General features: G+C 41.6%; 1 protein-coding gene across 6 annotated transcripts in view; it reads right to left on the reverse strand.

Moving 5' to 3' along the window:
* Window positions 1–5961: 5961 nt before the first annotated feature.
* The window catches only part of TBC1D19 (TBC1 domain family member 19), a 117144-nt gene continuing 109560 nt past the window's right edge, over window positions 5962–13545 (reverse strand). For all 6 annotated transcript variants that reach the window (XM_037156734.2, XM_037156733.2, XM_037156732.2 and 3 more), the window contains 3 exons: window positions 12370–12485; window positions 7380–7450; window positions 5962–6391 (listed from right to left, as the gene is read on the reverse strand). In XM_037156734.2, coding sequence (XP_037012629.1) covers window positions 6317–6391; window positions 7380–7450; window positions 12370–12485 — 262 coding nt within the window. In that variant the 3' untranslated portion in view covers window positions 5962–6316. The remainder of the gene's footprint in view (window positions 6392–7379; window positions 7451–12369; window positions 12486–13545) is intronic.

A 13545-nucleotide genomic window follows, 5' to 3' on the forward strand; every position in this document is an offset into this window, starting at 1 on the left:
CCCACTGTTTTATCCCTAATTGGCCAAACTTTTACATTGATATATATTTAAAGTATTTGTTGTACTTATTCAAAAAAGAAGTATACTTCATTTAAAATTAGGTGAGCTGTAACACTTCTACATATTCTATTGCAGTTCTAGTCAGGGAATAAAAGGGAAAAAAGAAATAAAAGGCATATAGATTTTAAAAGAAGAAGTAAAATAGTCTTTATTTATAGATGACATTGTATATGTAGAAAATCCTAGGGAAGCTACAAAAAAGATACTGGAATCAGTAAGTTTAGCAAGACCTTGGAATACAAGATTAATATAAAAAATCAATTGTATTTCTACATATTAACAAACCATTAAAACTGAAATTAAAAATACCATTTATAATAACATGGAAGTGTAAAATAACTAGGAATAATTTTAACAAAATATGTGCAAGACCTGTACATGGAGAACTATAACGTATTGCTGAATGAAGTTTAAAAGGACCTAAAGAAATGGAGAGAGATACCATAGTCATAGACGAGAAGACTCAATGTTGTTAAGGTATCGATGGACCTCAAACTGATGTTGAGATTCAGTGCCAGCTTGGTAAGAATCACAGCAGCTTCTCTTAATTACAAATGGAAAATCTGATTTTAAGTTATTTAGAAATATAAAGAACTAAGACAAGCCAAAATACTTGAGACATAAGTAAGGAAAACCAGAGGACTTACACTGCTTGACTTGCAGACTCCCCTGAAGCTGTAAAAGTCGGGCAAGTGTGCCGCTGGAGTCGGCACAGACACAAACCCACGAACCAGGACAGAGAGTCCAGAAATAAGCCCACGTACATACGCATATGGTCAGCCAATTTACACAGAGCTGCTGGTGTGATGAGGAAAGGTTAGTTTTCTCAGCAAATGGATTTGAACAATTACGCATCTATATGCAAAAACATGATCCTCAGCCCTTAACCTTGAATCATAGACAAAAATTAACTAAAAAAATAAAAAAGATCATAGGCCTAAAAGTAAAAGCTAAATGAAAAAGTTTCTAGAAGAAAACAGGGAAAAAATCTGTGACTCTGATTTATGCAATGACTTCTTAGCTAAGGACATGCGATAGGAATCATAAAAGAAAAAAATGGACAATCTGAACTCAACAAAATGAAAACTTCTGCTCTTAGGAAAATTAAGAGACTAGCCCTAACCCTAATCCTAATTTACAAACTGTAAGTGTTCCCAGAATAAAGAATTAACAAGTTAAGAACATACTGACTAAAGATGTGCAAAAGATTTGAACACTTTACAAAAGAATATGTATAAAGGGCAAACAAGTATAAAAAGATGCTCAACATCATTGGTAATTAGGGAAATGCAAATTAAAATCATGTATCGGAATGACTAACAGGATAACAGCAAGTGTTGGTGAGGACTCGGAGCAAATAGAGCTCTCACACCCTGCTGGTGTGACATGAGAGGGTGGAAGTAAGCACTTCAGAGAGTGTGGAGTTCTCTTAGAAAGTTAAACTGATGCTTTCATGTGACCCAGCAATTTTACTCCTAGGTATTTACCCAAATGAATGAAGATTATGTCCACATTAAGGCTTGTACACAAAGGTCTTTAGTAGCTGTGTCCATAATACACTGAAACATGGGAACATGGGTATCTATTAACAATAACACAAACAAACTGTGAAATAGACATACAATATTATTCAGTGATAAAAAGATATGGACTACTAATCACACAACAACATGGATGAATCCCAAAACATTATGCTGAGCAAAGGAAGCTAGAAACAAAACAGTGTTATGTAAATAATCCCATTTACATGAAACTCTAGAAAAGAGCAATCTCATCTTTAGGAACAAGCATATCGGTGGTTATCTGGCATGAGTGTGTTTATGGCAGACTGAAAAGGAAGGGGCATGAAGGGAATTAATTTAGGTGGTAAAAAGGGAAATGTTCTGTACCTCACTGTGATGGTGGTGATGTGGGTATATACACCTGTCAAACCTTAGAGAACTGTATGCTTAAAACATACATTTTATTTTATGTAAACCATACCTTAATAAAGTTAATACAAATACAAAATATTGAGTGAGCTGAAGTATTTACATTGTTTTCTCTCCCAAAATATCCTTCCTTTTTGGACTTCCCCGAGCAACTCCACAGATCAACTGAGTGGGTAAAATACTTATGTGACACTGGAAAAATAAGTTATTATTCTGAGCTGAGCAAGTTTCCTCATTGGTGGAATGAGTGGATTATACTATTAGATGACTTCATTCATTTGTTCATTCATTCATTCAATGCACAGTTATTAAAGCCCATGATGGGGCAAGCACTACACCAGGTGCTAGACACAAAGCTGAGAAACCATGTTTGCCCTTAAGGAGTCTCAGTCTAGTAGAAGAGCAGGACACATTATGATATGATTATGGTACAACTTATGCACACTTAGGGTTTGAGGAGAGTTCCTAAGAGAAGCAGTCTTCCCTGACGATGCCATACCTGAGCTGGGTTTTGAGGTTACAAGTACCTGTTAGCTTGAGAGGGAAGGGAAGGCATTCCAAGCAGAGGGTACTACATGAGCGCAGGGCCAAAGGAGAGAGACATACTATGTGTTCATAGTATTTCAGGTAGCTGAATAGGTCTGCAACATGGAATTCATGCTTGTAAGGTCAGGGTGTATCTTGATTTCAAAAGTGAAAACAGATCTTTTGTTTAAAGTATACAGACAGGGGTCCCACCGGATAATAATACCCAGGATGCAGTGGGTCACCTAAATGGTAAAACAACTCTACGTTCAGTGAGGGTCCTTCCTGTTGCAAAGAGAATCTTTGGGCTCACGTGATGAAACAGTCCAGGGGTGACTTGGGGACCCACAGGCCCACAGAACAGCTCTCCATCCTCTCCATTCCCAGGCCACCACAGCTCCAGACCCCACACCCTCTCTCTTCTTCACATCCAGCTTCCCTGGAAGATGAAACAAAGCCTCGAAATCCAGCTTCACTGGTCCTCTTGAGTCTCAGACTTCTCACTGACCCCTAAGTAACCCCTGTGGCCGGAAGGACGGCACATGGAGACCAGCCTGGCCAGGACTCAGACATCCTGGCATTGGGGTCAGCCTTGCCTGAAGTTGGTGGGTGCGGGGTAGATTAACAAGTAAAAAATTGAGCCTTTGTGGAAGAAGGGGACTAGATACCAAGGGGAAATCATGTGTTAAGAGATCTGACCACTTCCAGAATAAGTCGGGGCTACAAGTCCATATGAGGAAACTTTTTTCATCTTCCGTGTCAGGACTTGTCAGTGAAGATGGACTGAGATGAAGTAATGAGAGACTCAGAACATGTACACAGAAAGCTAGCACTCAATATTCTCAGCTCCACATCAGTGGACGAACAGCTGCACGAGAACAAAGAGAAGGACATACTTCTAATTTACGGCTCCGGGGTATCATCACAAAAGAGGTCTTTTTTAGTGGGGCCCTGGAAAAGGGAGGCCCTTCTGGTAGAGATGAAGTGAATGGGCAGAGCTGGTTGCGGACCAACACGTGACTGGTGAAGTTCGGGACACGGGAGCGGTGTGGCAGCACAGCACGGGGACCACCGAGCTGCAGAGAACTCTCCCCCACCCCCCTTGCCACAGAGCCTGCACTTTATCCGTTACCTAGTGGGGTGCTGTGAAACGTTTGAAGCTTGTAAGTGACCCATCTGAATCTGTGTATAGAGAGCTGTAGGAATAGATTAGACAGTTCCTGAGGTAAGAAGGAAGAAGGTATGTATACAAGGAATAAAGCAAAGCCTTGAGGTGGAAGGCTGAGAGGGAGTTCAAGGCTAATGGTCTCCATCTTCTCTATGAAAGACGGAGAGAACCTGCTGAGGGTAAGGGGGTGCTAAGAAGTGAGGAGAGCTGGAAATTTCAATTAACCTGCGTGCTGCATTATCAAAGCATCCCGATCAAAAAGACTGTTCAATGAACTCTTCTAAAAGGTCATGCACATGACATTGGTGGGTGAACTGAAATCCAGGAGATTTCAATTTGTCTTTTAGTCTGTCACCAACAGGGCCAATGCCATAGGCAGAATGGCCGCTCAGGTCCTTTGAGTCCCGACGCAGCAGATGAGAGGAGGTGTCGGAGGGTGGCAGGGCATGGTGTGGAGAATGCAGGAGAAAGGAAGCCAACAGAGGTAGTGTGAGGAGGCGCGGTTAGAGTTAGAGACGGAGTGAGCAAGACAGCTGACTGCCCTCCACGCAGAATCTCAACAGGCAGCCAAGAGCAGCACACGCTGAGCAGGGATTGTGACGGTAGCAAAATGTGTGGCAGCCTCCAGGTTCGGCTTTGGGATTCAGATCCCCAAGTACTGGCTGGAGCCACTTGTTCCAAATGTAAGCCTCTGCTGTGCCAGGCTACATTCTTTTTTTAATAATACAGTCTCAAATTACCAAATCAAGTCGTGCAAACGCCAATGAGGACGGACAGTCTTCATGCGTTCTCTTCTATCACTGGACCTCAAAACGCCACACTTAAAGCTAATTCCCGATGCTTTGTATTTGCTCAGTGCTTTGCAGTTTAAAAAAATCCCTTTCAAATACGTTTTACCATTTGGTCTTACTCAGTCCCGTGAGGTACACAGAGCAGACACAATAATTTCCTGCCGCCACTGCACGGGTCAGAGAGTGAAAGATCTCCGGACTTACAGCTGGAAGCACACCCAGCCCAGTCCAGCGCGTCTGTTCGTGGGGCCACTAGACTGCTGCTCTTAACAGGCTCATAAATATTCTCCTAGAGAAGGAGGCCAAAGATGGGCGTATCTGCACCAATTTGGCCCTGATCACTTAAAACTCTCTCTTCCTGACACATTTGTTTTCTCATTTTCTCAGAGCAAGGGAAGGAGAGAGATAACAGCCATAGATGCGCACACAATCATCCTCGTGATGAGTGTGCATCTGCACACACAGAATGGCAAGGCACACTATCTAAGTGCATGGCCTGCAAAAACAATGAAATGGAGTTTATTAGGAATCAGTCGCTGAATAAATTATTTAGTCCTTAATAAGTCAACAAGTGCCTGATGAATAAAAGCATATATTTTCAAATCAATACCTAGCTATATCAAACTCCATCACACTTGTGGTATTATGCTAAACCTCACATCATTCTCAATATATACTCTATAAATAAATGACTAATGAATACATTTGGATAAAACAATACAATTCTAAGCATTCAGTAAGAGTATCAATCTATTGATTTCGAGTTTTATTAAAATAATCAGCATCTGGAATTTGAGCCCAAAATCAAAAGACAATGGTTGTTGGACTTTTTTCTTTTCCTCTACCACTATTCCCTATTACATAAGTGGTAGGCCCTTAGGAACTAATATACAATAATATTCACTTACAATAAAGACCAAAATAAGAGCGACGCCTCGCATGTCTTCAGTTCTGGAATGAACATCTAGCATCTACTTCTAGTCTCTCTGAGATGCTCTTCCCTAGAAGTAAATCTCATTAGGCCAACTGCCTGCCAAAGCCAATACGGTTTGGGTTTTCACGCCCTTCTTTGCCTCCTTAGGTATCCTCTTTGTGTAACTTGCAAAGTAACAGACTCCGGCAACTGGCCTCAGCAGCATTCAGTCTGGTAACCGAGGGATGGAAGGTTGAGAAGTTCGAACAGATCACTCCATCATTTTGACTTCTTTCTCAGAAAATAATGAGTATAATATTGTCAGAGGGACCCAACTGTATCTGATGTCCCCCAGTACAAAACATTAAGGGAGAAAAAAATGGACAGGGATCTAGAAGACCTCTGGTGAGAGAAACATTGTTAAAGACACCAAAGTACATTTGAATCTCTACTTAAAAGCATTATCTTTTTCAAGTCTTCCCACATCCTACCCCACCCCTGGTTCTGAAGAAGAGCAATTTATAAGACAAAACAATACAGTGTCTAGAGATAAATTTACAAACTGACATGAAAGAGTTGTCCCAGAGGCTACATTACCTCTTCAAGTTTATTACAGTATCTTTAGTTCTTATTGCATATATTGTTACATGCTTTTTCCAAGTCAGGATTATATACAAAGTATGCTCAATTTAGCAGAAGTTAAGTCTATTGCTTCTCTCTTGAAAAATCACCAGCATGCAGTGCAATATTTGGTGTGCTGAGTTATTTTCTCAAAAAGTGAAAAACTACCTCGGTTTAACTAAGGAGGGAACATGATCTTATATGGACATGTGTGCGAAGTTTAATTTTGGTTTTATGCAGACTTTGCATAGTTCATGATTAGTTTCTATTGAAAAACTAGATGTGTTCTCAGTGACCTTGAAGAAGATCAGGTGACAGTGGCAAACAAAAAAATTTGAAGAAGAGGCATAACTTTTAAAGTAGAAAGGTCAGCAAGAACTGCCTGAAACAAAAAAAACAAAGAATTATTAATGTCAGTATTCTGATCAGCAAAGTGAAACCTATACAATAAGGTACAGCAGAAACACCATTACAATGTAATTCTGGCATCGGTACATACTCTAAGTTCTTCAGGTTTGTCCTAACTCTGTAATAGAGCTGCAACTTTCCTTCTCTTTTCTGAGTATCTTAATGTTAGAACATGTTCAATATGCTAAAAGGACTGCAGCCTTGAGCCTTCTTCAAATATACAAGGTAGCATGAGTTTATAAGAGGTCTAACATTTCAACTTGCTTCTATAAATAAACATGCGCTATGAGTCCTAGTTCTGCTGTAGTAGTATGGAGGAGCTGACTTCGGGAAACCATTCTGAGATGAAACTGATGTTTATTCAGTTGCAAAATGCATAAACATCCTCTTCCCTTTAAACAAGGAATATAGGCAGCTATTTTAAGGATAAAATTTACGTTTCTTTGAGAGTTAACTGAGTAATACAGTAAGCCACTACTTAATTTAACCATGTTTAAGGTCTAACTTTTACTATTAAAAAGAAAGCAGCTTTAAACAATTAACTCACAATTAAAAATAACCAGAAAAGCCCATGTGTCTTTACTGCATCATCCAAATGCATGACCTCCCACTTTCTCGACCGGTTTTTCCTTGCATGAGCACAACACATGGATGGGAACACCAATACAAAAGCACAACCTAAGACCCAATGGTTTCTGTTAAAACAGCTAGGCATACTGTTTCCCATGATGGTTGTAATGGTTTTCTATAATTGCCTTGTTTATGACTCCCTCACAAGAACATTACTTTCAAATCATTAAGGAGCTTTGAATACTTAATATTACTTCGTGTAACTTGCAGGTTTCACCCGAGTTAAAAACCAGGCTACGAGTAAAGTGTGCCCTGCGCGTCTGGGCTGAAGTTCCCAGGCTGGCAGAGCCTTGGGAGCTATTTCCATCCACGGGAGTGAAACTTATCCTTACTTCAGCTGCAGCCAGTGATGTCACCTCCATCAGGTTGACCGCACGGAAGGCAAACACCGCAGCTGCCAGGACTGGAAAAGAAAGCACACTGGTCTGACTGCTGGCCTACATGCATTGGGCCGACAAAGTCACTGCTGAGCCCCCACGCCCTGCATGAGCTGAGGGCCAGTGCTTCACCAGGCTGCGAACCCGCGCGGGGAGTGCCAGTGCAGCTGTAGTGGAGGTTCTGTCCTCTGGAGAACAGTGCCTGACAGCTGGTGAAGCAGATCTCACAGTGTCAGAGGAAAGGGCAATTCAACGGCCTTAAAAAGCCATTTGAGAAATTGTTCCTTTCATACTTGCAAGTTAAACTGCAACAGTTTTTAAATGGCATGAAGCTCTAATGCCCATCTTATAAATTACAATTTATTTTGATGCAGGTGTTTCTTACTCAGGCAGTGGAGAGTCACATGGAGACTGAATGTATAAACACAGCACATCATGCTTCCTACGTATGGAGGTGGCACCCTGATAAAAACGTGGCAATAACACCTCTTCTTAAAAATAATTCTTATAATAGGCCCTGGCTGGTGTGGCTCAGTGGATTGAGTACGGGCCTGTGAAGCAAAGGATCACAGTTCGAATCCCAGTCAGGGCACATGCCTGGGTTGCAGGCCAGTTCCTGGTGGGGGGCACATGGGAGGCAACTACACATTGATATTTCTCTCCCTCTCTCCTTCCCTTCCCCTCTCTCTGAAAATAAATAAATAAAATATTAAAAATATATATCCTTGTAATAGGTCATATTTCTCTTTTTATCCTCGGCATTGAGCTTCCTTGAGGTGCCACAAATGGATGGGTGTGCAGAGAGGGCTGCTGTCAGTCTGACCTGGCGCTTGTTTTCATGTTGGCTGTAGGGACTAGTTGAAACTTTGGAAAAAACCAGTAGAGGTTAACATGATACTGTGAGTAGAAGACAACATTTGGCTTCCATTAAACATGTGCATTTGAACAAAACGCAATGCCAACACTGAGAGGTCGTGCCAGCACGAACACTGGAAGGACCCACACGAGAGGCGACAGCCCCGACGAGGAGCCAGTCCTCCCCGGGATGACTGGGCTTCTCTCTCGCCCCTCTCATTTCATCACCAGTGGTGGTAATGCACTGACTACCCAGCGAGTACTGAGTTTTAGGAAGTGAAATCTACTACATTACCTGGAAGACTGGGTCCCAATATGCTGCAAAGCTAATGCAAATGCAAGTACATGCACACACACATATTTTTACTATGGGAATAATGATCATAGCAGTTAATCCCTATACCAACTCTATAAGTTAAATACCACTATTAGCGCCATTTTACTAACGTGGAAACTGAGGCACAGTGAGTTTGGGTGGCATGTGTGAAGTCACACAGGCTGAAAACAGTGGGCCGAATGCACCTGGTTCTGGACCAAGCATCCAACCACCACGTGATGACACTGCTGAGATCGAAGGTGAGCAGTCACGGCTTATTCCTGACTCAGAGATCTGTGCCTTCCTAGGAACGGTCTCCGCACCTGTCCCTCAGAGTGGTTTGCTAGGCTTGGCATGTGGGTGACGCCCCGGTGGCCCGGGCTCTCACGGGGGGTCTGCTGTGCCTGAGGAGTAGAAGGCAGGACCCAGGCCCCCTGATGTCCCCAGCAGAGGCAGAGTGCAGCCAGCGACTGGGACGCACAGGCGTTTTTCTAGGGGACAACAGATTTTGGAGAGCTTGGCAAAAAAAAAACAACACTACAATTACAAAAATTTGGGGGGGAGATAGTAGTGGTAAAACAAATTTTAAAGTTAATCAGCTGGGGTTAATATGTAACAAGGCATACAAAAGATCTGGGATGAAGAATTTACCCTTTGACTGAACAAGAGGAAACTTAAGTACTTGGAAGTCACTGAGCTTCTTTGGTTGCAAGAATTGATGGGGGGCAAGAATAGCATGGGAAATATAGAATCTAAAGAACTTGAGACACATGGTCATAAACTAAAGGGGGGGTAATGATGGGGACGGGGCGAGGTAGGGTGGAGGGGAATGAAGGGGGAATAGAACAAATGTAATGGCATAATCAATAAAAAAATAAATTAAAAAAAAAAAAAGAATATCAACGAAATCCATTTACACGGACCAGCAGCTTCTTTACAGCTTCCCAATACGCAGAACCGTACTTGACAATGGAGACATTTTAGAGGCTAAGGAGTGTGAGCGCTCCTTCCTTTCTCGTGTATCATTTAACAGAGTTGGTAAAAGCCTGACAGGATGGTCACATTTTCTGCTGTGGCAGGAAAGAGTTTTACGTGGCGGGAAATTGCTTTTCCAAATGCAGGTAAGAAGAGGAAAAGAGAGCAGCTCACTAATTGACCTCGGTATCCAAAGACTCGTGTGCTCACAGCCTTTATTTGCCCTGGTGTCACGTCACAGGAGCTCCTTTCCCAGGCGGCATGCTGGCTTTGCCCAGCCCTTCCAACAGAACCGGCTGGTGCACCAGGGAGAGGAGGTCCACACTTTCGCAGATTTTCAACTGAGATCATGTTTCACATGAAATGTAGAAGTACTAATATTTACTTTGGTCTTTTAAACTACTCATATTATTTTTATTTTAAACAGCTCTATCGTGAACATTAAGGCATCTTTGCTTTAAACCAGGGGTGTTGAACACATTTTCACCAAGGGCCGCATCAGCCCAGCAGTTGCCTTCGAAGGGCTGAAATAACTTTAGGACTGTACAAATGTAACTAACTACTCCTTAACTGTTAAGGAGTTGAAATTACATTCGGCCCTTTGAAGGCAACCACGAGGCTGATGTGGCCCCCAGGCAAAAATAAATTTGACACCTCTGCTTTAAACTGTTCTTCAAAAGGCTCGAATTAATTCATAATTAAGCCAGTAATATTTACTAAAATATTTCTAAGGACTATACATAAAAACTCAACTGAGTAAGAAAAGTGAACCCAAAATATTCAGATAACAAATAACAGCATATTTTAAATAATCAAACCCCTGTGGCTCTTTATTTGAGTTGCATTTCTAGATGTTCTCAAATTCTTCCCTGTTGATTTTTAAAAATCATACAGGGAAAGCGGATAGACGCCACAGTGTGGACTGAATTTCTACCTAGTCATCGGTAACTTTTTTACCAAGGTACTGAGTTCATAGCATTGTGCCTGCTTAGAGCAAAGACAGTATTCAATATTTATCTGTTCTGTTTTAATTCAGTTTGCTGAGGGGTAAAAAGTCACGGAATGAAAGAATTTAAATTAGAAGAGGTCTTGAAAGTCTTCTAATTCAACATTTCTTTCATAGTAGAAAACCTCTCAACCCTTCAGGTGACAGTGAAAAGGCCCATTCTACTTTGGAAAAGTCATAATTATTGGAAAGTACCTTCTTATACTGAACCCCTTTAACATACTCTAATATCTTTTTGGAATGAGACAAAAAGCTATACACAGTACTTTCAAAACTCAGGGCATACCGTGAGGAGAGGTATTCAGTGGAATGGCTAAAATCCTGCTGCCTGAGAAATGGTAGCAGAAAACAAATCTATTGAGCTGGGAAGATGGCAGACTTTGGGGAAAGGAGGGATTTGTAAGAGTAGAAAATAACACGAAGCTGAGCTGGTCTCCCAGGAGTGTGTTTCAGCAAGCCCTTCGACCCGGAAGTGGAACGGACACCTGCTGAGGCAGGAGTTACTCTGCACTGGAGTGAGCCCTGCCAGCCAGAAACACGCCCAAGGAGTTAAACCGATGGCTTCTAAGGTTCCTCCTACCCGTAGCTTATGCATGCCACTGCCATTCAGCAAAAGTGACGAGGGCAGATCACTCTTTCCTAACTCATATTTGGAGGGGCGTTACAAACAACTGAGATGGAAGACAGCGTGTGACATGGCTTATTACACCAGGGGTGACACTTATCTCCACAGCATTTTATTATAATTCCAACTTCCCTTTTCAAAATGCCACCCAATTACTCCAGACCCCTCGGCATTGGATAATGTGTTAACATGGTACCTAGAGACTTCCTACAAGAAAAACGTCTTCTTCATTTCAGCATTACTTCTACAATATCCCAGAAAGGTGTCTTTATAATAATACCAATATACGGTAGGGAAACAAAGGCTCGCACAGGTTAAAAAATTTATTCAATATCACACGACTGGAGAAGGTCAGAGCCAGCACTCTGCCAAGTTTTCTGCTTTCCATCCATTGTTGTAAAAACCAAGTGATGTTTATTTTAATTTTTCGGATAATCCCAATGATAAAAACAATCGAATCTACTTTGTACTAGAGAAGCAAAATCATAATCAAGAAGAAATCTGTGCCCTATGTGTATCATGCAGCTGCTCTGTGTGATATCTCTTATAAGAACTGCTTAATTATTAAGTAAGAGGTGAATCTGTGGCTTCCAGAAAAAAACAGGAACTATTTTTTGCTTAAAAGAATACCTAAGAGGAAATGCAGCCACCAGGGCAGGAGGCAGACCAGGGGCAGAAAGGCAAAGGTGTCGAATTCAGGATAAAGTGAAGTGCGGGAGAGCCGGGCTGTCAGTTATGCAGGGGGCTTGGTGTCAGATTGGATTTTAGGTGGGAGCCCAGAAGGGCACAGAACAAACACGAAGGCAGTCAGAGGAGTCCCGGGTGGGACTACACATACCCACGTGCTGTGGCACAGACCTCCCAGGCGCTGAGGAGACACTGAGCCCTGGCTGGACTAATGGTGGGGGAGGGGGGAAAAGGGCCCTTTCCGGGAGTGGAAAAGAAGGAGTCGGAATAGACTGTAGGGCAGTTACGAAGAAGTACAGTATCCACATCACAGCATCTCAGTACGTGTCTTCTAAGGCAGATAAATGTACTGAATGTTCATGAATTAGCAATGATAGGTAGCTGCAGACTTAAACACCACTCGCAGATGGTGACTGTTAGGAAGAAAAAGGGCTTTACTACAGGAACCACAGGTGTTTTACAAAGAAGCACTTACTCTTACCAGCAAGAAGTTCCAGAGAGTTGTATCCTAGGATTCTGTCCCACAGCAGCAGGAGCTGATCCGTAGCTAAGTATCCAGAGAAAGCTCGAACCATCCACTTAAATGATATGCGAAGTCTGTAAGTAAAGTGAAAAGAAAATATATTTTACTAGTTTTTTTTTCTTTCAAAAGGCAATCATCTCACAAAAGGCGGGACCAATTCTACTGTTAAGTGAGTCTTATAAATGACCTGGGCACTTACAACTCTTTGAAGAGTTGCTGAGGACAATGATGAGAAGCCACGAGTGCTCGAATCGGTGGTCTCCAAGTACCGGAGGGATAATCAGACCCACTTGGCCCCCCTCCGTGCCACAGTTCAGCCTTCAGCAGACTCGCTTCTGCCTTCTATTTTCAGGGTGTGCACTAATTAGCTACCAGTGAGGTGATCTTATGGCCTTAACAGTTTCAGGCACTATCATTTGAACTTTTTCTGAAATACTCAAAAGAGTGCTAGATTGCAGCATATTTTTCCTCGTCAATAAATTATATTCCTACATTTCAGTTAAATGGGCCACACAGGATAAATACAAGTTTTTGAAGACCAAAAAGAATACTTCTAAAGTTATAAGGGAACTTAGAAATAATTTCTAATTTCAAATACTTTTAAAGAGGAGGTTATCAGAACTCTGAAAGATGGACTAGAAAATGCAATTAAATTCCATTGGCCCCCTGCCCCAAAACCCTAAGAGGTATGAGATCCACCATTTAAAAGTAGGTTACGTTACAATAACAATTTATCTCCGGAATCAGGAAATCAATTCCTTGGCTTTGATGCCTTAAGAGATAAACTAGTTCCTCACATTTCTGTATTATCCTTTAGTGTGCAAACATCACTTTTCTGCCCAAGAGGTGCTAACCAAACTCTTTGTTGGGACTGTTATACTATTATGTAGGTAAATACCTGCACTATTTTCTTAAAGCAAGAGAAAGGGACCCAGAGATTGCATTTTTTGGTGTCATATTAATTTCCTTAAGACTGAAGAAGATCCTGAAGTTCTAGAAATTCCTCAATATGAGAGAGGTAACTATTATTCTAAAAATACAAAATAATATTGACAAATGAAGTGTTTTGTTGGTTTTAAATTATTTTCAGGATGCCCAAAAAACCTAAGGTCACTGGATATTTAAAATTTTTAA

The sequence above is a fragment of the Artibeus jamaicensis genome, unplaced genomic scaffold (genome assembly GCF_021234435.1).
Source record: "Artibeus jamaicensis isolate MK-2021 breed Jamaican fruit bat unplaced genomic scaffold, CSHL_Jam_final contig_76, whole genome shotgun sequence".
NCBI classification, from domain to species: Eukaryota; Metazoa; Chordata; class Mammalia; order Chiroptera; family Phyllostomidae; genus Artibeus; species Artibeus jamaicensis.